The following is a 25,200-nucleotide window of genomic DNA, read 5'->3' as shown; positions in this document are numbered from 1 at the left end:
TACACAGGAGGATCTTGTCAATGATCTCAAGGCAGCTGGGACCATAGTCACCAAGAAAACAATTGGTAACACACTACGCCGTGAAGGACTGAAATCCTGAAGCGCCCGCAAGGTCCCCTTGCTCAAGAAAGCACATAAACATGCCCGTCTGTCGTTTGCCAATGAACATTGAATGATTCAGAGGAGAACTGTGAAAGTGTTGTGGTCAGGTGAGACCAAAATGGAGCTCTTTGGCATCAACTCAACTCGCTGTGTTTGGAGGAGGAGGAATGCTGCCTATGACCCCAAGAACACCATCCCCACCGTCAAACATGGAGGTGGAAACATTATGCTTTGGGGGTGTTTTTCTGCTAAGAGGACAGGACAACTTCACCGCATCAAAGGGACGATGGACAGGGCTATGTACCATCAAATCTTGGGTGAGAACCTCCTTCCCTCAGCCAGGGCATGGAAAATGGGTCGTGGATGGGTATTCCAGCATGACAATGACCCAAAAGACACGGCCAAGGCAACAAAGGAGTGGCTCAAGAAGAAGCACATTAAGGTCCTGGAGTGTCCTAGCCAGTCTCCAGACCTTAATCCCATAGAAAATCTGTGGAGGGAGCTGAAGGTTCGAGTTGCCAAACGTCAGCCTTGAAACCTTAATGACTTGGAGAAGATCTGCAAAGAGGAGTGGGACAAAATCCCTCCTGAGTTGTGTGCAAACCTGGTGGCCAACTACAAGAAACGTCTGACCTCTGTGATTGCCAGCAAGGGTTTTGCCACCAAGTACTAAGTCATGTTTTGCAGAGGGGTCAAATACTTATTTCCCTTATTAAAATGCAAATCAATTTATAACATTTTTGACATGCGTTTTTCTGGATTTTTTTGTTGTTATTCTGTCTCTCACTGTTCCAATAAACCTACCATTACAATTACAGACTGATCATGTCTATGTCAGTGGGCAAACTTACAAAATCAGCAGGGGATCAAATACTTTATTCCCTCACTGTATGTATTCACCCCCTTTGCTATGAAACCCTAAATAAGATCCGGTGCAACCAATTACCTTCAGAAGTCACATAATTAGTTAAATAAAGTCCACCTGTGTGCAATCTAAGTTTCATATGATCTCAGTAAATATACACCTGTTCTGAAAGGCCCCAGAGTCTGCACCACCACTAAGCAAGGGGCACCACCAAACAAGTGGCACCATGAAGACCAAGGAGCTCTCCAAACAGGTCAGGGACAAAGTTGTGGAAAAGTACAGATCAGGGTTTGGTTATAAAAAAATATCTGAAACGTTGAACATCCCACGGAGCACCATTTAAAATCCATTATTAAACATTTGAAAGAATATGGCACCACAACAAACCTGCCAACAGAAGGCCGCCCACCAAAACTCATGGACCAGGCAAGGAGGGCATTAATCAGAGAGGCAACAAAGAGACCAAAGATAACCCTGAAGAAGCTGCAAAGCTCCACAGCGGAGATTGTAGTATCTGTCCATAGGACCACTTTAAGCCGTACACTCCACAGAGCTGGGCTTTACGGAAGAGTGGTCAGAAAAAAGCCATTGCTTAAAGAAAAAAATAAGCAAGCACGTTTGGTGTTCGCCAAAAGGCATGTGGGAGACTCCCCAAACATATGGAAGAAGGTACTCTGGTCAGATGAGACTAAAATTTATATTTTTGGCCATCAAGGAAAACGCTATGTCTGGCGCAAATCCAACACCTCTCATCACCCCGAGAACACCATCCCCACAGTGAAGCATGGTGGTGGCAGCATCATGCTGTGGGGATGGTTTTCATCGGCAGGGACTGGGAAACTGGTCAGAATTGAAGGTATGATATATGGGGCTAAATAAAGGGAAATTCTTGAGGGGAAACCTGTTTTCAGTTTTCCAGAGATTTGAGACTGGGATGGAGGTTCACCTTCCAGCAGGACAATGACCCTAAACATACTGCTAAAGCAACACTCAAGTGATTTTAAGGGGAAACATTTAAATGTCTTGGAATGACCTAGTCAAAGCCCAGACCTCAATCCAATTGAGAATCTGTGGTATGACTTAAAGATTGCTGTACACCTGCGGAACCCATCCAACTTGAAGGAGCTGGAGCAGTTTTGCCTTGAAGAATGGGCATACATCCCAGTGGCTAGATGTGCCAAGCTTATAGAGACATACCCCAAGAGACTTGCAGCTTTAATTGCTGCAAAAGGGGGGGGGGGTTCAGTTTTTTTGTCTTATTTTGTGTTTGTTTCACACAAAAAAAATGTGCATCTTCAAAGTGGTAGGCATGATGTGTAAATCAAATGATACAAACCCCCCCAAAAATTCCATGTTGTAAGACAACAAAATAAGAAAAATGCCAAGTGGGGTGAATACCTTCGCAAGCCATGGTATTATGGATCCCCACACATTGGTGCGGCTGGCTGCCAAGGCAGCAGCTACTCTTCCTGGGATCCAGCAAAATGTTCTATTTTTTGAAATGTTCCCCCTTATTCTCCCCAATTTCGATCTTGTCTCATCGCTGCAACTCCCCAACGGGCTCGGGAGGTGAGGGTTGAGTCATGCGTCCTCCGAAACATGACCCGCAAAACCACGCTTCTTAACACCTACTCACTTAACCCGGAAGCCAGCCGCACTAATGTGTCGGAGGAAACATCGTTCAACTGATGACCGAGGTCAGCCTGCAGGCGCCCAGCCTGCCACAAGGAGTGGCTAGAGCGCGATGAGCCAAGTAAAGCCCACTCGGCCAAACCCTCCCCTAACCCGGACGACGCTGGGCCAATTGTGCGCCGCCCTATGGGGCTCCCGATCACGGCCGGTTGTGATAAAGCCTCTAGCAGCACCTTAGACCGCTGCGCGACTCGGGAGGCCCACAGTTATGCTTTTTTTTTTTACATTACAGTACATTCAGAACAGATTTCACAACATATTAAGTGTGTGCCCTTAGGCCACTACTCTAATACCATATAGTGAGTATGTTATCGTGTGTTTGTATGCATGTGTCTGTGCCTATGTTTGTGTTGCTTCACAGTCCCAGCTGTTCCATAAGGTGTATTTTAATCTTTTTTTTTTTTTTAATCTAATTTTACTGTTTGCATGAGTTACTTGATGTGGAATAGAGTTCCATGTAGTCAAGGCTCTATGTAGTACTGTGCGCTTCCCATAGTCTGTTCTGGACTTGGGGACTGTGAAGAGACCTCTGGTGGCATGTCTTGTGGGGTGTGCATGGGTGTCTGAGCTGTGTGCCAGTAGTTCAAACAGACAGCTCGGTGCATTCAACATGTAAGTACCTCTCTCAAATACAAGTAGTGATGAAGTCAATCTCTCCTCCACTTTGAGCCAGGAGAGATTGACATGCATATTATTAATGTTAGCTCTCTGTGTACATCCAAGGGCCAGCCGTGCTGCCCTGTTCTGAGCCAATTGCAAGTCCCTCTTTGTGGTACCTGACCACACAACTGAACAGTAGTCCAGGTGCGACAAAACTAGAGCCTGTAGGACCTGCCTTGTTGATAGTGCTGTTAAGAATGCAGAGCAGCGCTTTATTATGGACTTCTCCCCATCCTAGCTACTGTTGTATCAATATGTTTTGACCATGACAGTTTACAATCCAGGGTTACTCGAAGCAGGACTGGAATATGATCCGGGATTCATCCAATGGCATTGAGGAGTATACCACCTCAGTCACCGGCTTCATCAATAAGTGCATCAATGACGTTGTCCCAACAGTGACCGTACGTACATACAGTTGAAGTCGGAAGTTTACATACACTTACGTTGGAGTCATTAAAACTTGTTTTTCAACCACTCCACAAATGTCTTGTTAACAAACTATAGTTTTGGCAAGTCGGTTAGGACATCTACTTTGTGCATGACACAAGTAATTTTTCCAACAATTGTTTACAGACAGATTATTTCACTTATAATTCACTGAATTACAGTTCCAGTGGGTCAGCGGTTTACATACACTAAGTTGACTGTGCCTTTAAACAGCTTGGAAAATTCCAGAAAATGATGTCATGGCTTTAGAAGCTTCTGATAGGCTAATTGACATAATTCGAGTGAATTGGAGGTGTACCTGTGGATGTATTTCAAGGCCTACCTTCAAAGTCAGTGCCTCTTTGCTTGACATCATGGGAAAATCAAAAGAAATCAGCCAAGACCTCAGAAAAAACATTATAGACCTCCACAAGTCTGGTTCATCCTTGGGAGCAATTTCCAAATGCCTGAAGGTACCACGTTCATCTGTACAAACAATAGTATGCAAGTATATAAACACCATGGGACCACGCAGCCGTCACACCGCTCAGGAAGGAGACGCGTTCTGTCTCCTAGAGATGAACGTACTTTGGTGCGAAAAGTGCAAATCAATCCCAGAACAACAGCAAAGGACCTTGTGAAGATGCAGGAGGAAACGGGTACAAAAGTATCTACAGTAAAATGAGTCCTATATTGACATAACCTGAAAGGCCGCTCATTAAAGAAGAAGCCACTGCTCCAAAACCGCCATAAAAAAGCCAGACTGCGGTTTGCAACTGCACATGGGGACAAAGATCGTACTTTTTGGAGAAATGTCCTCTGGTCTGATGAAACAAAAATAAACTGTTTGGCCATAATGACCATCGTTATGTTTGGAGGAAAAATTGCAAGACGAAGAACACCATCCCAACCGTGAAGCACGGGGGTGGCAGCATCATGCTGTGGGGGTGCTTTGCTGCAGGAGGGACTGGTGCACTTCACAAAATAGATGGCATCATGAGGAAGGAAAATTATGTGGTTAAATTGAAGAAACATTTCAAGACATCAGTCAGGAAGTTAAAGCTTGGTCACAAATGGACAATGACCCTGAGCATACTTCCAAAGTTGTGGCAAAATGGCTTAAGGACAACAAAGTCAAGGTATTGGAGTGGCCATCACAAAGCCCTGACCTCAATTCTATAGAACATTTGTGGGCAGAACTAAAAAAGCGTGTGCGAGCAAGGAGGCCTACAATCCGGACTCAGTTACACCAGCTCTGTCAGGAAGAATGGAGCAAATTTCACCCAACTTATTGTGGGAAGCTTGTGGAAGGCTACCCGAAACGTTTGATCCAAGTTAAACAATTTAAAGGCAATGCTACCAAATACTAATTTGGTGTATATAAACTTCTGACCCACTGGGAATGTGATGAAAGAAATAAAAGCTGAAATAAATCATTCTCTCTCTTATTATTCTGACATTTCACATTCTTAAAATAAAGTGGTGATCCTAACTGACCTAAAACAGGGAATTTTTACTAGGATTAAATGTCAGGAATTGTGAAAAACTGAGTTTAAATGTATTTGGCTAAGGTGTATGTAAAATTCCAACCTCAACTGTATCTCAACCAGAAGCCATTACAGGCAACATCCGCACCGAGCTAAAGGCTAGAGCTGCAGCTTTCAAGGAGCGGGACACTAATCCGGACTCTTATGAGAAATCCCACTATGCCGAACCATCAAACAGGCAAAGCGTCAATACAGGACTAAGATTGAATCCTACTACACCGGCTCTGATACTCGTCGGATGTGGCAGGGCTTGCAAACTATTACGGACTACAAAGGGAAACCCAGCCTCCAGCTGCCCAGTGACGCGAGCCTACCAGACGAGCTAAATGCCTTTTATGCTCGCTTCGAGGCACACAACAGTGATGCATGCATGAGAGCACCAGCTGTTCTGGACGATTGTGTGATCACGATCTCCGTAGCCGATGTGAGCAAGACCTTTAAACATATCTACATTCACAAGGCCGCGGGCAAGACGGATTACCAGGACGTGTACTCAGAGCATGCGCGGACCAACTGGCTAGTGTCTTCACTGACATTTTCAACCTCTCCCTGACCAAGTTTGTAATACCTACATGTTTCAAGTAGACCCCCATTATCCCAGTGCCCAAGAAAGCGAAGGTAACCTGCTTAAATGACTACCGCCCCGTAGCACTCACGTCGGTAGCCATGAAGTGCTTTGAAAGGCTGGTCATAGCTCACATCAACACCATCATCCCGGAAACCCTAGACCCACTCCAATTCGCATACCGCCCCAATAGATCTACAGATGACACAATCTCAATCACGCACCACACTGCCCTTGACCACCTGGACAAAAGGAACACCTATGTGAGAATGCTGTTCATTGACTACAGCTCAGCGTTCAACACCATAGTGCCCACAAAGCTCATCACTAAGCTAAGGACCCTGGGACTGAACACCTCCCTCTGCAACTGAATCCTGGACTTCCTGACTGGCCGCCCCCAGGTGGTAAGTCTAGGCAACAACACATCTGCCACACTGATCCTCAACACGGGGGCCCCTCAGGGGTGCGTGCTTAGTCCCCTCCTGTACTCCCTGTTCACCCACGACTCCAACACCATCATTAAGTTTGCTGACGACACAACAGCGGTAGGCCTGATCACCGACAACGATGAGACAGCCTATAGGGAGGTCAGAGACCTGGCAGTATGGTGCCAGGACAACAACCTCTCCCTCAACGTGAGCAAGACAAAGGAGCTGATCGTGAAATACAGGAAAAGGAGGGCCAAACACGCCCCCATTCACATCGACGGCGTTGTAGTGGAGCGGGTTGAGAGTTTCAAGTTCCTTGGTGTCCACATCACCAACAAACTATCATGGTCCAAACACACCAAAACAAGTGGTGAAGACGGCACAACAAAACGTTTTCCCCCTCAGGAGACTGAAAAGATTTGGCATGGGTCCCCAGCCTGTACCCCCTGTATATATCCTCGTTATTGTTATTTTGTGTTACTTTTTATTTTATTTTTTACTTTAATTCATTTAGTAAATATTTTCTTAACTATTTTTCTTGAACTGCATTGTTGGTTAAGGACTTGTATGTAAGCATTTCACAGTAAAGTCTACACCTGTTGTATTCGGCGCATGTGAGAAATACAATTTGATTTCATTTAGTCTCCTCAACTTGCTCAATTACCACATTATTCATTACAATATTTAGTTGAGGTTTAGGGTTTAGTGAATGATTTGTCCCAAATACAATGCTTTTATTTTTTGAAATATTTAGGATGAACTTATTCCTTGCCAACCATTCTGAAACTAACTGCAGCTCTTTGTTAAGTGTTGTAGTCATTTCAGTCACTGTGGTAGCTGACGTGTATAGTGTTGAGTCATCCGCATACATAGAAACACTGGCTTTACTCAAAGCCAGTGGCATGTCGTTAGTAAAGATTGAAAAAAGTAAGGGGCCTAGACAGCTGCCCTGGGGAATTCCTGATTCTATCTGGATTTTGTTCCATTAAAGAACACCCTCTGTGTTCTGTTAGACCTATAACTCTTTATCCACAATATAGCAGGGGGTGTAAAGCCATAACATGTACGTTTTTCCAGCAGCAGACTATGATCGATAATGTCAAAAGCCGCAAGTCTAACAAAACAGCCCCCACAATCTTTTTATCATCAATTTTTCTCAGCCAATCATCAGTCATTTGTGTAAGTGCTGTGCTTATTGAATGTCCTTCCCTGTAAGCATGCTGAAAGTCTGTACATTTGTTTACTGTAAAACAGCATTGCATACACAAAAAAATAATAAAAAAATGTATGCACGCATAACTGTAAGTCGCTTTGGATAAAAGCGTCTGCTAAATGGCATTATTATTATTATTATTATTATTATCTGGTCAAACACAATTTTTCCCAAAAGTTTACAATGGGTTGGTAACAGGCTGATTGGTCGGCTATTTGAGCCAGTAAAGGGGGCTTTACTATCATTTCACATTTACATTTTAGTCATTTAGCAGACGCTCTTATCCAGAGCGAGTGCATACATTTTTCATTCTGGCCCCCTGTGGGAATCGAACCCACAACCCTGGCGTTGCAAGCGCCATGCTCTACCAACTGAGCTACATGAGGCTATCCTTAGGTAGAGTAATAACTTCTGCTTCCCTCCAGGCCTGAGGGCACACACTTTCTAGTAGGCTTAAATTGAAGATATGGCCAACAGGAGTGGCAATATCGTCCGCTATAATCCTCAGTAATTTTCCATCCAAGTTGTCAGACCTCGGTGGCTTGTCATTGTTTATAGACAACAATAATGTTTTCACCTCTTCCACACTTACTTTACGGAATACAAAATTACAATGCTTGTCTTTCATAATTTGGTCAGATATACTTGGATGTGTAGTGTCAGCGTTAGTTGCTGGCATGTCATGCCTAAGTTTGCTGATCTTGCCAATGAAAAAATCATTCAAGTAGTTGGCAATATTAGTGGGTTTTGTGAATGATGGAGCGGATTTTGCGTTTTTGCCCAAAATTTCATTTAAGGTGCTCCAAAGCTTTTTACTATCATTCTTTGTCATTTATCTTTGTTTCATAGTGTAGTTTCTTATTTTTATTCAGTTTAGTCACATGATTTCTCAATTTGTAGTACGTTTGCCAATCGGTTGTACAGCCAGACCCATTTGCCATTTATTTTGCCTCATCACTCTCAACCATAAAATTGTAAAATTCCTCATCCATCCACAGCGATTTAACAGTTTTTACAGTACTTTTCTTAATGGGTGCATGCTTATTAGTAACTGGGATAAGCAATTTCATAAATGTGTCAAGTGCAACGTCTGTTTGCTCCTCATTACACACCACGGACCAACAAATATTCTTTACATCAACAACATAGGAATCGCTACAAAACGTATTGTATGACCTCTTATACACTATATTAGGCCCAGCCTTTGGAACTTTGGTTTTCCTAGATATGGCTACTATATTGTGATCACTACATCTGATGGATTTGGATACTGCTTTCAAATAAATTTCTGCAGCATTAGTAAAGATGTGATCAATACATGTTGATGATTTAATTCCTGTGCTGTTTATAACTACCCTGGTAGGTTGATTGATAACCTGAACCAGGTTGCAGGCACTAGTTACAGGTTGAAGCGTTCTCTTGAGTGGGCAGCCTGATGAAAGCCAGTCAATATTTAAATCACCCAGAAAATATATCTATTGATATCACATACATTATCAAGCATTTCACACATGTTATCCAAATACTGACTGTTAGCACTTGGTGGTCTATAGCATCTTTCCACCATTGTGCACCTCGAAGGTCAAGGGTTACTTTGTTTTACTTTAAAAAGTCAAAGAAAAGCATGCGTCAATGGGCGCGTTCGACATTTCAGCCAACTTTAAAGACAAGTCGAGACTGCCTGATCTACAAATCACCTTGCATCGTAAATAAATAAAATCAAAGTTTGTTGGTCGCGAACACAGATTTGCAGATGCAGCGAAATGCTTGTGTTTCTAGCTCCCAACAGTGCAGTAGAACCTAGAAAAAAATAGAAAAACCCTTGAATGAGTAGGTGTGTCCGAACTATATTCAGTACCAGTCAAAGCTTTGGACAGACCTACTTATTCCAGGGTTTTTCTTTATATTTACTATTTTCTACATTGTAGAAAAAAACACATATGGAATCATGTAGTAATCAAAAAAGTGTTTAACAAATCAAAATATATTTTATACTTGAGATTCTTCAAAGTAGCCACCCTTTGCCTTGATGACAGCTTTGCACACTCTTGGCATTCTCTCAACCAGCTTCACCTGGAATGCTTTTCCAACATTCTTGAAGGATTTCCCACATCAAAGTAATATATAGTATTATAATTTTCATGATTGAGTATGCATAATGCCTGCCAATTAGAAAAACGTAGTGTTTAATATTTCATTTCCATGGTACTATCCAGTACAACACTGAAAAACTAAATGTAAATGCTTAAATGACAAATCATTTCTCATGTTTGTCATTTAATTTCCTTGTTGTGATAGCATGAATTGTGACAAAAATAAAATGTATTCTCAATTGCAATTGATAATGCTTTTCCATACTCTGTGTGGTTTAAGACTGTCAAGATTAAAATGATCAATCAAATTTGATAAATCAATCGCAATGCTTAATTTTGCTGTTTCGTTTCTGCATTGCTCTATTGCGTTTTCGATGTGTGTTAGACCTGTCAATCAAACACTGTGGGCAGGGTTTTGTTAACGTGAGACGGAAGAGGTTGCCTGGAATTGCTAGCTATGCTCAGACCGAAATACCAGTACTGTTAATTTCTTAAAGTATTTCTGGATCAGAGAGGAAAAAGCGAAGCTATACTATATCCTGAATAACTCCGATAGATAGATGATCTTTGCTGGCTAGGACAGCCAGTCAGCAAGGAGTTCGCGGGAGGAGATGCAGGGAGACAGATCGGGCATGGTGCTTGCTGTAAGCTACTAGCAATGATGGAAAGTATTCATACTACTTGGCTTATTCCACATTTTGTTGGGTTACAGCCAATGTTCCCTCAAATTGTTTAACACTTTTTTGGTTACTACATGATTCCATATATGTTATTTCATAGTTTTGAAGTCTTCACTATTATTCTACAATGTAGAAAATAGTAAAAAATAAAAATAAAACCTTGAATGAGTAGGTGTTCTAAAACTTTTGACCGGTAGTGTACATACATACATACATACATACATACATACATACATACATACATTTAATAGTGTGTAAAGACAGTATGGACAGTATATGAATAGAAAGGTGTGTGTGTGTGTGTGTGTACAGCAGTAGTTACAGTGCCTTCAGAAAGTATTTCTTACCCCTTGACCTTTCCACATTTTGTTGTGTTACAGCCTGAATTTAACATTTTTTAAATTGAGATTGTGTGTCACTGGCCTACACACATACCCTGTAATGTCAAAGTGGAATTTTGTTTGTAGAACTTTTTTTTTTAAAATGAAAGTCAATAGGTATTCAACCCCTTTGTTATGCAAGCCTAAATAAGTTCAGGAGTAAAAATGTGCTTAACAAATCACATAAGTTGCATAGACTCATTCTGTGTTCAATAACAGTGTTAACATGATTTTCTTTTTTTATGAGTACCCCATCTCTGTACCTCACACATACAATTATCTGTCAGGTCCCTCAATTGAGTAGTGAATTTCAAGCACCGATTCAACCACAAAGCCCAGGGAGGTTTTTCAATATCTCAATAAAGAAAAAAGGAGACGCTGAATATCCCTTTGAGCACGGTGAAGTTATTAATTAGGCTTTGGATGGCGTATCAATACTCCCAGTCACTACAAAGATACAGGCGTCCTTCCTAACTCATTTGCCGGAGAGGAAGGAAACTGCTCAGGGATTTCACCACGTGGCAAATGGTGATTTTGAAACAGAGTTTAATGGTTGTGATAAGAGAATAACAAGGATGGATCAACAACCTTGTAGTTTCTCCACAATACTAACCTAATTGACAGAGTGAAAAGAAGGAAGCCTGTACAGACTAAAAATATTACAAAACATGCATGCTGTTTGCAACAATGCACTTTAGTGCTGAGCGATGAACCAACATTTAGTTGTTGTTATTAAACAACTAATTCAAATCAAATCCTATTTTATTTGTCGCATGCGCCGAATACAACCGGTGTAGACCTTATAGGGAAATGCTTATTTACAAGCCCTAAACCAACAATGCAGTTTTAAGAAAAATAAGTGTTAAGTAAAAAATAGATAAGTACAAAATAATTAAATAACAGCAGTAAAGTAACAGTAGCGAGGCTATATACAGGGGGTACCGGTACAGAGTCAATGTGCGGGGGCACAGGTTAGTCGAGGTAATTGAGGTAATATGTACATGCATAGACTATGCATAGATAATAAACAGAGTAGCAGCAACATAAAAGAGGGAGGGGGTGACAATGCAAATAGTCTGGGTAGCCATTTGATTAAATCAAATCAAATCAAATCAAATTTTATTGGTCGCATGCGCCGAATACAACAGGTGCAGACATTGCAGTGAAATGCTTACTTACAATTAGCTGTTCAGGAGTCTTGTAGCTTGGGGGTAGAAGCTGTTAAGTAGCCTTTTGGACCTAGACTTGGCGCTCCGGTACCGCTTGCTGTGCGGTAGCAGAGAGAACAGTTTATGACTAGGGTGGCTGGAGTCTTTGACAGTTTTTAGGGCCTTTCTCTGACACCGCCTGGTATAGAGGTCCTGGATGGCAGGAAGCTTGGCCCCAGTGTTGTACTGGGCCGTACGCACTACCCTCTGTAGTGCTTTGCAGTCGGAGGCTGAGCAGTTGCCATACCAGGCAGTGATGCAACCAGTCAGGATGCTCTCGATGGTGCAGCTGTAGAACTTCTTGAGGATCTGGGGACCCATGCCAAATCTTTTCAGTCTCCTAAGGGGGAATAGGCTTTGTCGTGCCCTCTTCACGACAGTCTTGGTGTGTTTGGACCATGATGGTTTGTTGGTGATGTGGACACCAAGGAACTTGGGTGAACAGGGAGTACAGGAGGGGACTGAGCACGCACCCCTGAGGGGCCCCCGTGTTGAGGATCAGCGTGGCAGATTTGTTGTTGCCTACCCTTACCACCTGGGGGCGGCCCGTCAGGAAGTCCAGGATCCAGTTGCAGAGGGAGGTGTTTAGTCCCAGGGTCCTTAGCTTAGTGATGAGCTTTGAGGGCACGATGGTGTTGAACGCTGAGCTGTAGTCAATGAATAACATTCTCACGTAGGTGTTCCTTTTGTCCAGGTAGGAAAGAGCAGTGTGGAGTGCAATAGAGATTGCATCATCTGTGAATCTGTTGGGACGGTATGCAAATTGGAGTGGGTCTAGGGTTTCTGGGATAATGGTGTTGATGTGAGCCATGACTAGCCTTTCAAAGCACTTCATGGCTACAGACGTGAGTGCTACGGGTCGGTAGTCATTTAGGCAGGTTACCTTAGTGTTCTTGGGCACAGGGACTGGTGGTCTGATTGAAACATGTTGGTATTACAGACTCAATCAGGACAGGTTGAAAATGTCAGTGAAGACACTTGCCAGTTGGTCAGCGCATGCTCGGAGTACACGTTTTGCTAATCCGTCTGGCCCTGCGGCCTTGTGAATGTTGAGCTGTTTAAAGGTCTTACTCATATCGGCTACGGAGAGTGTGATCACACAGTCATCCGGAACAGTTCAATTACTTGAATTAAATTACTTGAATACCATTTCATTTTTTTGTAAGCCCAAAGCGTCATTTCTTTAAATAAATCAAATAATTCATGAGAGAAATGTGAGAAATCAAGTCAAGAACTATGTGGGTCGCTTGGCTGAAGGGAGTTGTAGTTTTCAGTAAGCAAATATTCAACCTAGTTCAGTGCAGAAACGTGGTAATGAACTACAATGACCATAATCCATTGCACTAGTTTTTCCCGGCTCATATCAGAGAGGAAGAGGCGAGAAGTTTCTCTCACGCCAAAATCAGTCCAAAATAAGCAGAATGCATTTCTCTGGGTTTATTTTGGAACAAGGCTTTTGACCTAAGCCTTCCCGGCTTCGGGATGGCTCCCATTGTTAGAACATAGACATGAGCATCTCGTCATTATATACAGATTTTTGGATGGATACACTTTTACGCTCGCTACGTTGGGTTAGATGTACAGAGACTGCATAGACCGCATGAGAGAGGAATGTACGCAACACAGCGACGAGAAGGACAGAGAATGTATACATTATCTACCTTGAAGAACTAGTCAAATGTATTTGTCAGACTGCTCTGCAGCATCTTAGGCAGGCTATCTTAATAGAATGATTAAAGACAGTACAGTATGGGGAGCACATAACATTAGATGGCCGGGCTGGCTGACTGCTACTGCCTGAGCAGAGATTAGATTATTACTTTAAAGAATGAAAAATAATAGACATCAAATATAAGCTAAGTAATATACACAATTTCATAGTAATTTCCTATTTTTCTATCGATGTCTACCCAATGTGGACCTGACAGAGACAATGGAATATTTTCAGTGTTTTGGCAATCGAGTGTTCACTATTTTTGGCTTTTACATTTCCATAAAAATGTATAAAATCATTGTAACAGCATTATTCATAATGCATTTAATGTAAAAAAAAATAAGAAAGCGAACCTACCTCAAAAAGCACTAGTTGCTCAGCACTACACTTAAGTAATACTGCAAAGAAATGTGGCAAAGATTTGTATTTTTTGTCCTGATTACAACGTGTTATGTTTGGGGCAAATCCGACACAACACATCACTGAATATCACTCTTCATATTTTCAAGCATGGTGGTGGCTGCATCATGTTATGGGTATGCTTGTCATCAGCAAGGACTAGGGAGTAAAAAAAAAAACTGAATAGAGCTAAGCACAGGCAAAATCCTAGAGGAAAATCCTAGAGGAGACAAATGTACCTTTCAGCAGGACAATAACCTAAAACACAAGGCCAAATATACGCTGGAGTTGTTTACCAAGACAACATTGAATGTTCATGAGTGGCCTAGTTACAGTTTAGACTTAAATCGGCTAGAGAATCTATGGCAATACTTAAAAATGGCTTTCTAGCAATGATCAACAACCAACTTGACAGAGCTTGAATCATTTTAAAATGGATAATGGGCAAATATTGTACAATCTAGGCGTGCAAAGCTCTTAGTCTTAAAGTTGTAATCACTTCCAAAGGTGTTTCTAACATGTATTTTCTCAGGGGGGTGAAAATGTATCTAATCAAGATTATTATTATACATTTTTTATAAATGTTAGAATTTTTCTTCCACTTTGATATCACAGAGTATTTTGTAGATCGTTGTTGAAAAAGTACAATTAAATCAATTTTAATCCCACTTTGTAACACAACAAAATGTGGAAAAAGTGAAGGGGTGTGAAAAATGTCTAAAGGATGAGCCATGACTAGAATACAGTATATACATATAAAGTGGGTAAAACAGTATGTATAACTACAGAAAAACTACTCAATATTATTTGTAGATCAGTAGTCACAATTTACCCATAATACATCGCGGTTTTGATGCTCTCGAGCACAGCCATTTCTTTTCATGTTAATTTTAAGAGCTGTCTCTGTGTGAAAAAGACAAACTTTTGGAGATCATGAATGTGGTCATTGTGTGGTCATGACATTGATGATAACCACCGTTGGGTTAAAATTAGCTGTCATTCCATCAGCGTAAATAAACTGTGAACTCTTCTAGGCCTATTCTTTCACCCGATTCTAGATTTGGCATAACCTATTTTATCATTATCTGAACAGTCATATCTGTTTCCTGGGGTATCATAATACAGCATAATGTAGAGTACACTGTTTGTTATATGGAGTTGTCGAATGTTTGATTGAATATATGATTTGACTGAAGTGAGAGAACTTTTTCATTGTCGCGTCTCTGTTTCCCCACCATTTTGAAGGGGTCCACTGCAGCATACACCAAAAGTGGTTACTGTGTGAACCGCTTCCCTTCTCTGTTGCCTGGAGGGAACAGACACAACTCTGCAATGGGAAAAGGTACGTGGGCCTGGTCCCATTTCAATCTGTAGCTTCCAGTTCCTCCACCCCGTTAGGGTTCACAGATTTAACAGGACTGGGTGGGGGTAGGTTTTGTATGTATTGGCTGGTGCAATCAAATTTCCCCTTTGAGGATTAATAAAGTACTATCTTATCAATATGGTAATGGTTCCAATTAGCCTTCCAATAGGCAAAGCAGAGCATCCACCATTATTACTTAACCTATCCAATACTTTCAGATCTGTGAACACCCTGAGGGTTTGGAGCGAGGAGGGGCTAGGAATCAAAGGGGAACCCAAAAAAGACACACCCCATCTATTCTACCACTGTCATTGCAAACTGTGCATCCATGCAAAAATATATGACTATAAATGGTAGTGCTAATGTTCGGTCTGTGTGCAGATTACACCATCCTGGACTGTATCTACAGTGAGGTGGAGCGGACCTACTTCATCCTGGATGTCATGTGTTGGAGGGGCCATCCAGTGTATGACTGTCCGGTAAGCACACACAGATTGATTAAAAACATGTTCATGTTTGCTTTTAAAAGTTATATTTTCTCTACCATTATCTCCATTGCCATAGTAGAGCATTGAAGTTCCAGTGGAATTACAGTACTGGAGTACTAGTGTCTGGGCTACAGATGTCCTCGTTTTTGCCATGTTGACCAATTCATCTGTCATTTGGGGATTTTAAAGGCAGCTTTGTTGATGATAGTGTTTGTTTTCCCATTAACAGACGGAGTTCCGGTTCTACTGGCTCCAGTCGAAAGTCCAGGAGACTGATGGCATGGCTGACATTACCAAAAGGAACCCTGTAAGAGCGATACACAATAATACATACAGTGGGGAGAACAAGTATTTGATACACTGCCGATTTTGCAGGTTTTCCTACTTACAAAGCATGTAGAGTAATTTTTATCATAGGTACACTTCAACTGTGAGACGGAATCTAAAACAAAAATCCAGAAAATCACATTGTATGATTTTTAAGTAATTCATGTGCATTTTATTGCATGACCTAAGTATTTGATACATCAGAAAAGCAGAACTTAATATTTGGTACAGAAACCTTTGTTTGCAATTACAGAGATCATACGTTTCCTGTAGGTCTTGACCAGGTTTGCACACACTGCAGCAGGGATTTTGGCCCACTCCTCCATACAGACCTTCTCCAGATCCTTTAGGTTTCGGAGACTGGCTAGGCCACTCCAGGACCTTGAGATGCTTCTTACGGAGCCACTCCTTAGTTGCCCTGGCTGTGTGTTTCGGGTCGTTGTCATGCTGGAAGACCCAGCCACGACCCATCTTCAATGCTCTTACTGAGAGAAGGAGGTTGTTGGCCAAGATCTCGCGATACATGGCCCCATCCATCCTCCCCTCAATACGGTGCAGTCATCCTGTCCCCTTTGCAGAAAAGCATCCCCAAAGAATGATGTTTCCACCTCCATGCTTCACGGTTGGGATGGTGTTCTTGGGGTTGCTTTACCACAGACCCACTCCAAAAGTCTTTCGGAGCCATTATCGACTCAGTGGGTTTTGTCCAACATGTCTCTGGACCTACTCACTGCCACAGTCATACTCTGGACCTAGTTTTGTCCCATGGAATAAATGTTGTAGATCTTAATGTTTTTCCACAAAATCCTGGACTATCGGACCACCATTTTATTACGTTTGCAATCGCAACAAATAATCTGCTCAGACCCCAACCAAGGAGCATCAAAAGTCGTGCTATAAATTCTCAGACAACACAAAAATTAATTGATGCCCTTCCAGACTCCTTCTGCCTACCCAAGGACGTCAGAGGACAAAAATCAGTTAACCACTTAACTGAGGAACTCAATTTAACCTTGCGCAATACCCTAGATGCAGTTGCACCCCTAAAAACGAAAAACATTTGTCATAAGAAACTAGCTCCCTGGTATACAGAAAATACCCGAGCTTTGAAGCAAGCTTCCAGGAAATTGGAACGGAAATGGCGCCACACCAAACTGGAAGTCTTCCGACTAGCTTGGAAAGACAGTACCGTGCAGTACCGAAGAGCCCTCACTGCTGCTCGATCATCCTACTTTTCCAAATTAATCGAGGAAAATAAGAACAATCCAAAATTTCTTTTTGATACTGTTGCAAAGCTAACTAAAAAGCAGCATTCCCCAAGAGAGGATGGTTTTCACTTCAGCAGTGATAAATTCATGAACTTCTTTGAGGAAAAGATCATGACCATTAGAAAGCAAATTACGGACTCCTCTTTGAATCTGCGTATTCCTCCAGGGCTTAGCTGTCCTGGATCTGCACAGCTCTGCGAGGGCCTGGGATCGGGAGAGACACTTAAGTGTTTTAGTACTATATCTCTTGACACAATGATGAAAATAATCATGGCCTCTAAACCTTCAAGCTGCATACTGGATCCTATTCCTACTAAACTGCTGAAGGAGCTGCTTCCTGTGCTTGGCCCTCCTATGTTGAACATAATAAACAGCTCTCTATCCACCGGATGTGTACCAAACTCACTAAAAGTGGCAGTGATAAAGCCTCTCTTGAAAAAGCCAAACCTTGACCCGGAAAATATAAAAAACTATCGGCCTATATCGAATCTTCCATTCCTCTCAAAAATTTTAGAAAAAGCTGTTGCGCAGCAACTCACTGCCTTTCTGAAGACAAACAATGTATACAAAATGCTTCAGTCTGGTTTTAGACCCCATCATAGCACTGAGACTGCACTTGTGAAGGTGGTAAATGACCTTCAAGGTTTTACTGTTAACCTATAAAGCGTTACATGGGCTTGCTCCTACCTATCTTTCCGAGTTGGTCCTGCCGTACATACCAATACGTACGCTACGGTCACAAGACGCAGGCCTCCTAATTGTCCCTAGAATTTCTAAGCAAACAGCGGGAGGCAGGGCTTTCTCCTATAGATCTCCATTTTTATGGAACAGTCTGCCTACCCATGTGAGAGACGCAGACTCTGTCTCAACCTTTAAGTCTTTACTGAAGACTTATCTCTTCAGTAGGTCATATGATTGAGTGTAGTCTGGCCCAGGAGTGTGAAGGTGAACGGAAAGGCTGGAGCAACGAACAGCCCTTGCTGTCTCTGCCAGGCCGGTTCCCCTCTCCACTGGGGTTCTCTGCCTCTAACCCTGTTGCAGGGGCTGAGTCACTGGCTTGCTGGTGCTCTTTCATGCCGTCCCTGGGAGGGGTGCGTCACTTGAGTGGGTTGAGTTACTGACGTGATCTTCCTGTCTGGGTTGGCGCCCCCCCCTTGGTTTGTGCTGTGGTGGAGACCTCTGTGGGCTATACTCGGCCTTGTCTCAGGATTGTAAGTTGGTGGTTGGGGATATCCCTCTAGTGGTGCGGGGGCTGTGCTTTGGCGGAGTGGGTGGGGTTATATCCTTCCTGTTTGGCCCTGTCCGGGGGTTTCTTCGGATGGGGCCACAGTGTCTCCGGACCGCTCCTGTCTCAGCCTCCAGTATTTATGCTGCAGTAGTTTATGTGTCGGGGGGCTGGGGTTAGTTGGTTATACCTGGAGTACTTCTCCTGTCTTATCCAGTGTCCTGTGTGAATTTAAGTATGCTCTCTCTAATTCTCTCGTTCTCTCTTTCTCTCTGAGAACCTGAGCCCTAGGACCATACGTCAGGACTACCGGGCATGATGACACCTTGCTGTCCCCAGTCCGCCTGGCCTTGCTGCTATTCCAGTTTCAACTGTTCTGCCTGCGGCTACGAAACCCCTACCTGTCCCAGACCTGCTGTTTTCAACTCTAAATGATCGGCTATGAAAAGCCAACTGAGAGACCTGAGCCCTAGGACCATACGTCGGGACTACCGGCCGTGGTGACTCCTTGCTGTCCCCAGTCCGCCTGGCCTTGCTGCTATTCCAGTTTAAACTGTTCTGCCTGCGGTTATGGAACCCCTACCTGTCCCAGACCTGCTGTTTTAAACTCTAATGATCGGCTATGAAAAGCCAACTGAGATTTATTCCTGATTATTATTTGACCATGCTTGTCACTTATGAACATTTTTGAACATCTTGGCATGGTTCTGTTATAATCTCCACCCGGCACAGCCAGAAGAGGACTGGCCACCCCTCATAGCCTGGTTCCTCTCTAGGTTTCTTCCTAGGTTTTGCCTTTCTAGGGAGTTTTTCCTAGCCACCGTGCTTCTACACCTGCATTACTAGCTGTTTGGGGTTTTAGGCTGGGTTTCTGTACAGCACTTCGAGATATTAGCTGATGTAAGAAGGGCTATATAAAATAAAATTGATTGATTGATTGATGGTTGTACTCATCCTTCTTCCTCCAAACACGGCGAGTGGAGTTTAGACCAAAAAGCTCTATTTTTGTCTCATCAGACCACATTACCTTCTCCCATTCCTCCTCTGGATCATCCAGATGGTCATTGGCAAACTTCAGACGGGCCTGGACATGCACTGGCTTGAGCAGGGGGAGCTTGTGTGCGCTGCAGGATTTTTATCCATGAAGGCGTAGTGTGTTACTAATGGTTTTCTTTGAGACTGTGGTCCCAGCTCTCTTCAGGTCATTGACCAGGTCCTGCCGTGTAGTTCTGGGCTGATCCCTCACCTTCCTCATGATCATTGATGCCCCACGAGGTGAGATCTTGCATAGAGCCCCAGACCGAGGGTGACTGACCGTCATCTTGAACTTCTTCCATTTTCTAATAATTGCGCCAACAGTTGTTGCCTTCTCACCAAGCTGCTTGCCTATTGTCCTGTAGACCATCCCAGCCTCGTGCAGGTCTACAAATGTCCTTACACAGCTCCTTACACAGCTCTCTGGTCTTGGCCATTGTGGAGAGGTTGGAGTCTGTTTGATTGAGTGTGTGGACAGGTGTCTTTTATACAGGTAACGAGTTCAAACACGTGCAGTTAATACAGGTAATGAGTGGAGAACAGGAGGGCTTCTTAAAGAAAAACTAACAGGTCTGTGAGAGCCGGAATTCTTACTGGTTGGTAGGTGATCAAATACTTATGTCATGCAATAAAATGCTAATTAATTACTTAAAAATCATACAATGTGATTTTCTGGATTTTTGTTTTAGATTCCGTCTCTCACAGTTGAAGTGTACCTATGATAAAAATTACAGACCTCTACATGCTTTGTATGTAGGGAAACCTGCAAAATCGGCAGTGTATCAAATACTTGTTCTCCCCACTGTATATTGTATATAGCCCTTTTCAGTTTAGTCCAAATGAGGATGAATTGAGGCACAAAAAAGACAAAAGATGTCACCTCCTTTTCCATGTTTATTTTGATTTGACCATGACCGCGAACACATGCAGTTTAAAATGTATTTAAATGAAAAAAGTGTAGTCGTGAGATTGTGGAAAGATGGTGAAATTGTCATTAGATTATCAATTAACTGTGGCCTGTGTGCTGTCTGACAATAACTGCAAGTCGCTCTGGATAAGAGCGTCTGCTAAATGACTAAAATGTAAATGTAATATGGTTGCCTGTCTGTTTGTTTTTTTCTCCATAGTTCAAGTTTGTGAGTCTTCAAAGCACTGCCTGCTCAACAGAAGCCATACAGCAAGCACTTGCAACTGAGTACAACTTCAATGTAAGAGCAACTGCATACTACTGCAAATGCAGCTATTTACTTCCTATAGTACATCTGTGATTTTACTTGTCCTCTGTAAAAGGGGCAGAACAGTCTGTGATTCTTCAGTAGAGTGAATATCTTCTGTTTGCCTCTTGACACTCTTGGGAAAGCATGAAGTGTACTTCATAGAATGAACACACATTGCTAGTCTGGGTTTCCCGGTCCAATGCTCCATCTCTCAACTTATAGCTCCCAATAGAACATCTAGTTCCTTTCTCAACCTCTAGAGTCTGTTTTGCTGCTTGCTGCCCACCATTGAGGTTAGAGGTGAGACAGAGGGAGCTCTCCAGGGGCTTGATGAGGCAGCTGTTACTGTCACAAGCCCAAACTGAGTGGAGTCTGTGTGTCCTCAGGTGGACGGACTTCTGTTTTACCACCGGCAGACCCACTACACCCCCGGCAGCACCCCTCTGGTGGGCTGGCTGCGGCCCTACATGGTGGTCGACATCCTGGGCGTGGATGTCCCGGTGGGGCCCCTCACCGCAAAGCCCGACTATGCCGGCCACCAGCTGGCCCAGATCCGGGAGCACAAGAAGACCTCCAACCATGTCCGGCCGGGGGACCTGAACGGTCGCTACGAGCTGGAGCACCTATCCACCCCCGACCAGGAGAAGGGAGATGGAGACGCCGCCACCTCGCCCCGCAGCAGACCGCTGAAGGAATCGCGCATGGAGACCTCGGAGAAGAGCGCAAGTTAGCTAGCCGCTAAAGGCTAACTCAGTTAGCTAGCCACTAAAGGCTAACTCAGTTAGCTAGCTGCTAAAGGCTAACTCGGTTCTGCTAACCAATAATATTGTAATGCTTTGCTGCTCGCAATGCCAGAAAGAAAAATTACGAAAGACTTTAGACTACGTTGTGGTGAGCTTTTCGAACAGTTACATTGCAAGGTATTTAATGAGAGGGAGTTCAAGGAATTAGCAAGTTAGTCACCGTGCTTCATTTGGAGCACCCTGAGGTCAGGCGTCGCTTGGTTCACTAGAGCTGTATCCTCATTTTCATTACACTGTGCTAGTTAGTGTAATGCAGTGGAATAGACTATGTAACATGTAAGGACCCTGTTAAAGAGGCCAGACCTAGATTAAACATATTCCTGGATTAAAAAACACTCTCAATGACGTTTCTCCATTGAGAGACCACTGGGGCTGGGAAACTGGCCTTTAGTGTTGCCAAACTAAACACTGTTCTTCTGCTCATTTTGCCAGGCCTTGTGAATGGCCAACTATGTCATTGCACTTTCAGAGGTTCAATAAATAACACAGTTGGTTACACAGGCTTTTAGACCTAATGTTTTAAATTGACAGCGTCTGTCGTGGCCAGATGTGTAACAAATGCAAAAGTGAAAGTTGATTCATCTGATTCTTTTAAGTGTATGTTTTCTGATCTTTATTAAAACATTTTTAATGACTTTTCGATTTATGTGTCCTCAGACTTGTATTCAAGAGGTAAGGCTGACTAGGCATTCACCATGGATAGATAAGATGGGAATCATTGAGCTAAATCAAGATGAATTCAGTTATTTTGATTCAAGTTTAACATCAACTACTTAAAAAGCTATAGAGCAGGGGTGTCAAACATACGGCCTGTGAATTGTTAGGGGGGGGACTAACGCAATATACTTTAAAATGACTATAACCAAATCGAAACTGTGTAGAAATTATAATGGCCCTACAGTGCTGTCGTGACGTGACTTTCATTAATATGATGACTGTTATTTTTCGAATCAACTATGTTTAATTGTTACTCGATTTAAATTAATAATGTAACAATTAACTCATTAGGATTTGGGGCACCACGGAATAAGTTGTTTATAGAGTTACCATCTCCCGAATTAAACTCTAAAAGGTCTTTACCTATCAAATGTATAAAACAGTCAACATATCAATCATTACCTCTTATCAGTCGTCATTCTGAATGGTTGCAGAATTCTTGGATCCGCAAGAACCCCAGCTTTACTTATCATTCAGCACTACAGAAATTGTCTTATTTATTTACTAACTAAATAAAAACACAGAATTCATACATACTTAATACATGAGAAAAAGTCACTAGCGGACTAAGAACAGCATGACTGCTTGGTTATCAAAAGAGGGAGGGAGAGACAAAGAGAGAGTCAAACTTATCGTTGATACATTTGGAAGCTACCCTCAAAGTAATCATAACGAACTACCGCCCGTTTGGGTAAGAAGTCATGAATGCATTTACAGTTGAAGTCGGAAGTTTACATACACCTTAGCCAAATACATTTAAACTCAGTTTTTCACAATTCCTGACATTTAATCCTAGTACAAATTCCCTGTCTTAGGTCAGTTAGGATCACCACTTTATTTTAAGAATGTGAAATGTCAGAATAATAGTAGAGAAAATGATTTATTTAAGCTTTTATTTCTTTCATCACATTCCGAGTGGGTCAGAAGTTTACATACACTCAATTAGTATTTGGTAGCATTGCCTTTAAATTGTTTAACTTGGGTCAAACGTTTCGGGTAGCCTTCCACAAGCTTCCCACAATAAGTTGGGTGAATTTTGGCCCATTCCTCCTGACAGAGCTGGTGTAACTGAGTCAGGTTTGTAGGCCTCATTGCTCGAACACACTTTTTCAGTTCTGCCCACACATTTTCTATAGGATTGAGGTCAGGGCTTTGTGATGGCCACTCCAAAACCTTGACTTTGTTGTCCTTAAGCCATTTTGCCATAACTTTGGAAGTATGCTTGGGGTCATTGTCCATTTGGAAGACCCATTTGCGAGCAAGCTTTAACTTCCTGACTGATGTCTTGAGATTTTGCTTCAATATATCCACATCATTTTCATTCCTCATGATGCCATCTATTTTGTGAAGTGCACCAGTCCCTCCTGCAGCAAAGCACCCCCACAGCATGATGCTGCCACCCCCGTGCTTCACGGTTGGGATGGTGTTCTTTGGCTTGCAAGCGCCCCCCTTTTTCCTCCAAACATACCGATGGTCATTATGGCCAAACAGTTCAATTTTTGTTTCATCAGACCAGAGGACATTTCTCCAAAAAGTACGATATTTGTCCCCATGTGCAGTTGCAAACTGTAGTCTGGCTTTTTTATTTCGGTTTTGGAGCAGTGGCTTCTTCCTTGCTGAGCGGCCTTTCAGGTTATGTCGATATAGGGCTCGTTTTACTGTGGATATAGATACTTTTGTACCTGTTTCCTCCAGCGTCTTCACAAGGTCCTTTGCTGTTGTTCTGGGATTGCTTTGCACTTTTCGGACCAAAGTACGTTCATCACTAGGAGACAGAACGCGTCTCCTTCCTGAGCGGTATGACGGCTGCGTGGTCCTATGGTGTTTATACTTGCGTACTATTGTTTGTACAGATGAACGTGGTACCTTCAGGCGTTTGGAAATTGCTCCCAAGGATGAACCAGACTTGTGGAGGTCTACCATTTTCTTTCTGAGGTCTTGGCTGATTTCTTTTGATTTTCCCATGATGTCAAGCAAAGATGCACTGAGTTTGAAGGTAGGCCTTAAAATACATCCACAGGTACACCTCCAATTGACTCAAATGATGTCAATTAGCTTGTCAGAAGCTTCTAAAGCCATGACATCATTTTCTGGAATTTTCCAAGCTGTTTAAAGGCACAGTCAACTTAGTGTATGTAAACTTCTGACCCACTGGAATTGTGATACAGTGAATTATAAGTGAAATAATATGTCTAAACAATTGTTGGAAGAATTACTTGTCATGCACAAAGTAGATGTCCTAACCGACTTGCCAAAACTATAGTTTGAAATTTGTGGAGTGGTTGAAAAACTAGTTTTAATGACTCCAACCTAAGTGTATGTAAACTTCCAACTTCAACTGTACGTGTAGATGTCTTTGTTATGTCTTTGTTCGTCGTCTCGCCGTTGAAACTAATCAAGCCTTCTATGGGAAGGGGTAGGTTTTAGTGTCCCGTTTTGGTGTAAGGCTCTGCTTGTCCACCAGAGGTCACAATGTCCTTCTTAGTTGTCCTGGCTTGGAGTGGAGTGTTCAAATAGAACAGATACTCCGATGCATTCTAATGATTGTCTGAGATGGGATTTTCTCCTTCTCACCTCGTGTCTTTAGTCAAAGTTCTAGATCACTTTACACGCATAGCTGCAGACTGGCAATGTTCTGGTCTAGTGAGTTTATCTTCTTCACCTCGCGTTGAGATTCAAAGTTCTAATCATTTTCAGCTGTGTAGCCGCAGCTCCACGCTTTCTCGTCTAATGTACATTTTGTTACCAAGGCTTTTTATGCACTCTGGTAAAAGGGGCATTC

At 42.6% G+C, this 25,200-nt stretch overlaps 1 protein-coding gene across 1 annotated transcript in view; it reads left to right on the top strand.

Annotated features, from left to right (window-relative positions):
• The window catches only part of snupn (snurportin 1), a 42,683-nt gene extending 20,340 nt beyond the window's left edge, over positions 1–22,343 (top strand). Inside the window, exons 5-9 of the mRNA XM_084168943.1 lie at positions 15,221–15,317; positions 15,720–15,817; positions 16,056–16,133; positions 20,809–20,889; positions 21,285–22,343. Of these exons, the coding sequence (XP_084025069.1) occupies positions 15,221–15,317; positions 15,720–15,817; positions 16,056–16,133; positions 20,809–20,889; positions 21,285–21,629 (699 nt within the window). The 3' untranslated portion in view covers positions 21,630–22,343. The remainder of the gene's footprint in view (positions 1–15,220; positions 15,318–15,719; positions 15,818–16,055; positions 16,134–20,808; positions 20,890–21,284) is intronic.
• The last annotated feature ends 2,857 nt before the right edge of the window (positions 22,344–25,200 follow it).

Source organism: Coregonus lavaretus (genome assembly GCF_964263955.1).
Source record: "Coregonus lavaretus genome assembly, chromosome: 9".
In the NCBI taxonomy this organism is placed as follows: domain Eukaryota; kingdom Metazoa; phylum Chordata; class Actinopteri; order Salmoniformes; family Salmonidae; genus Coregonus; species Coregonus lavaretus.
Note: the sequence above shows the minus strand (reverse complement) of the source record. Positions and strands in the feature narration are given on the sequence as shown.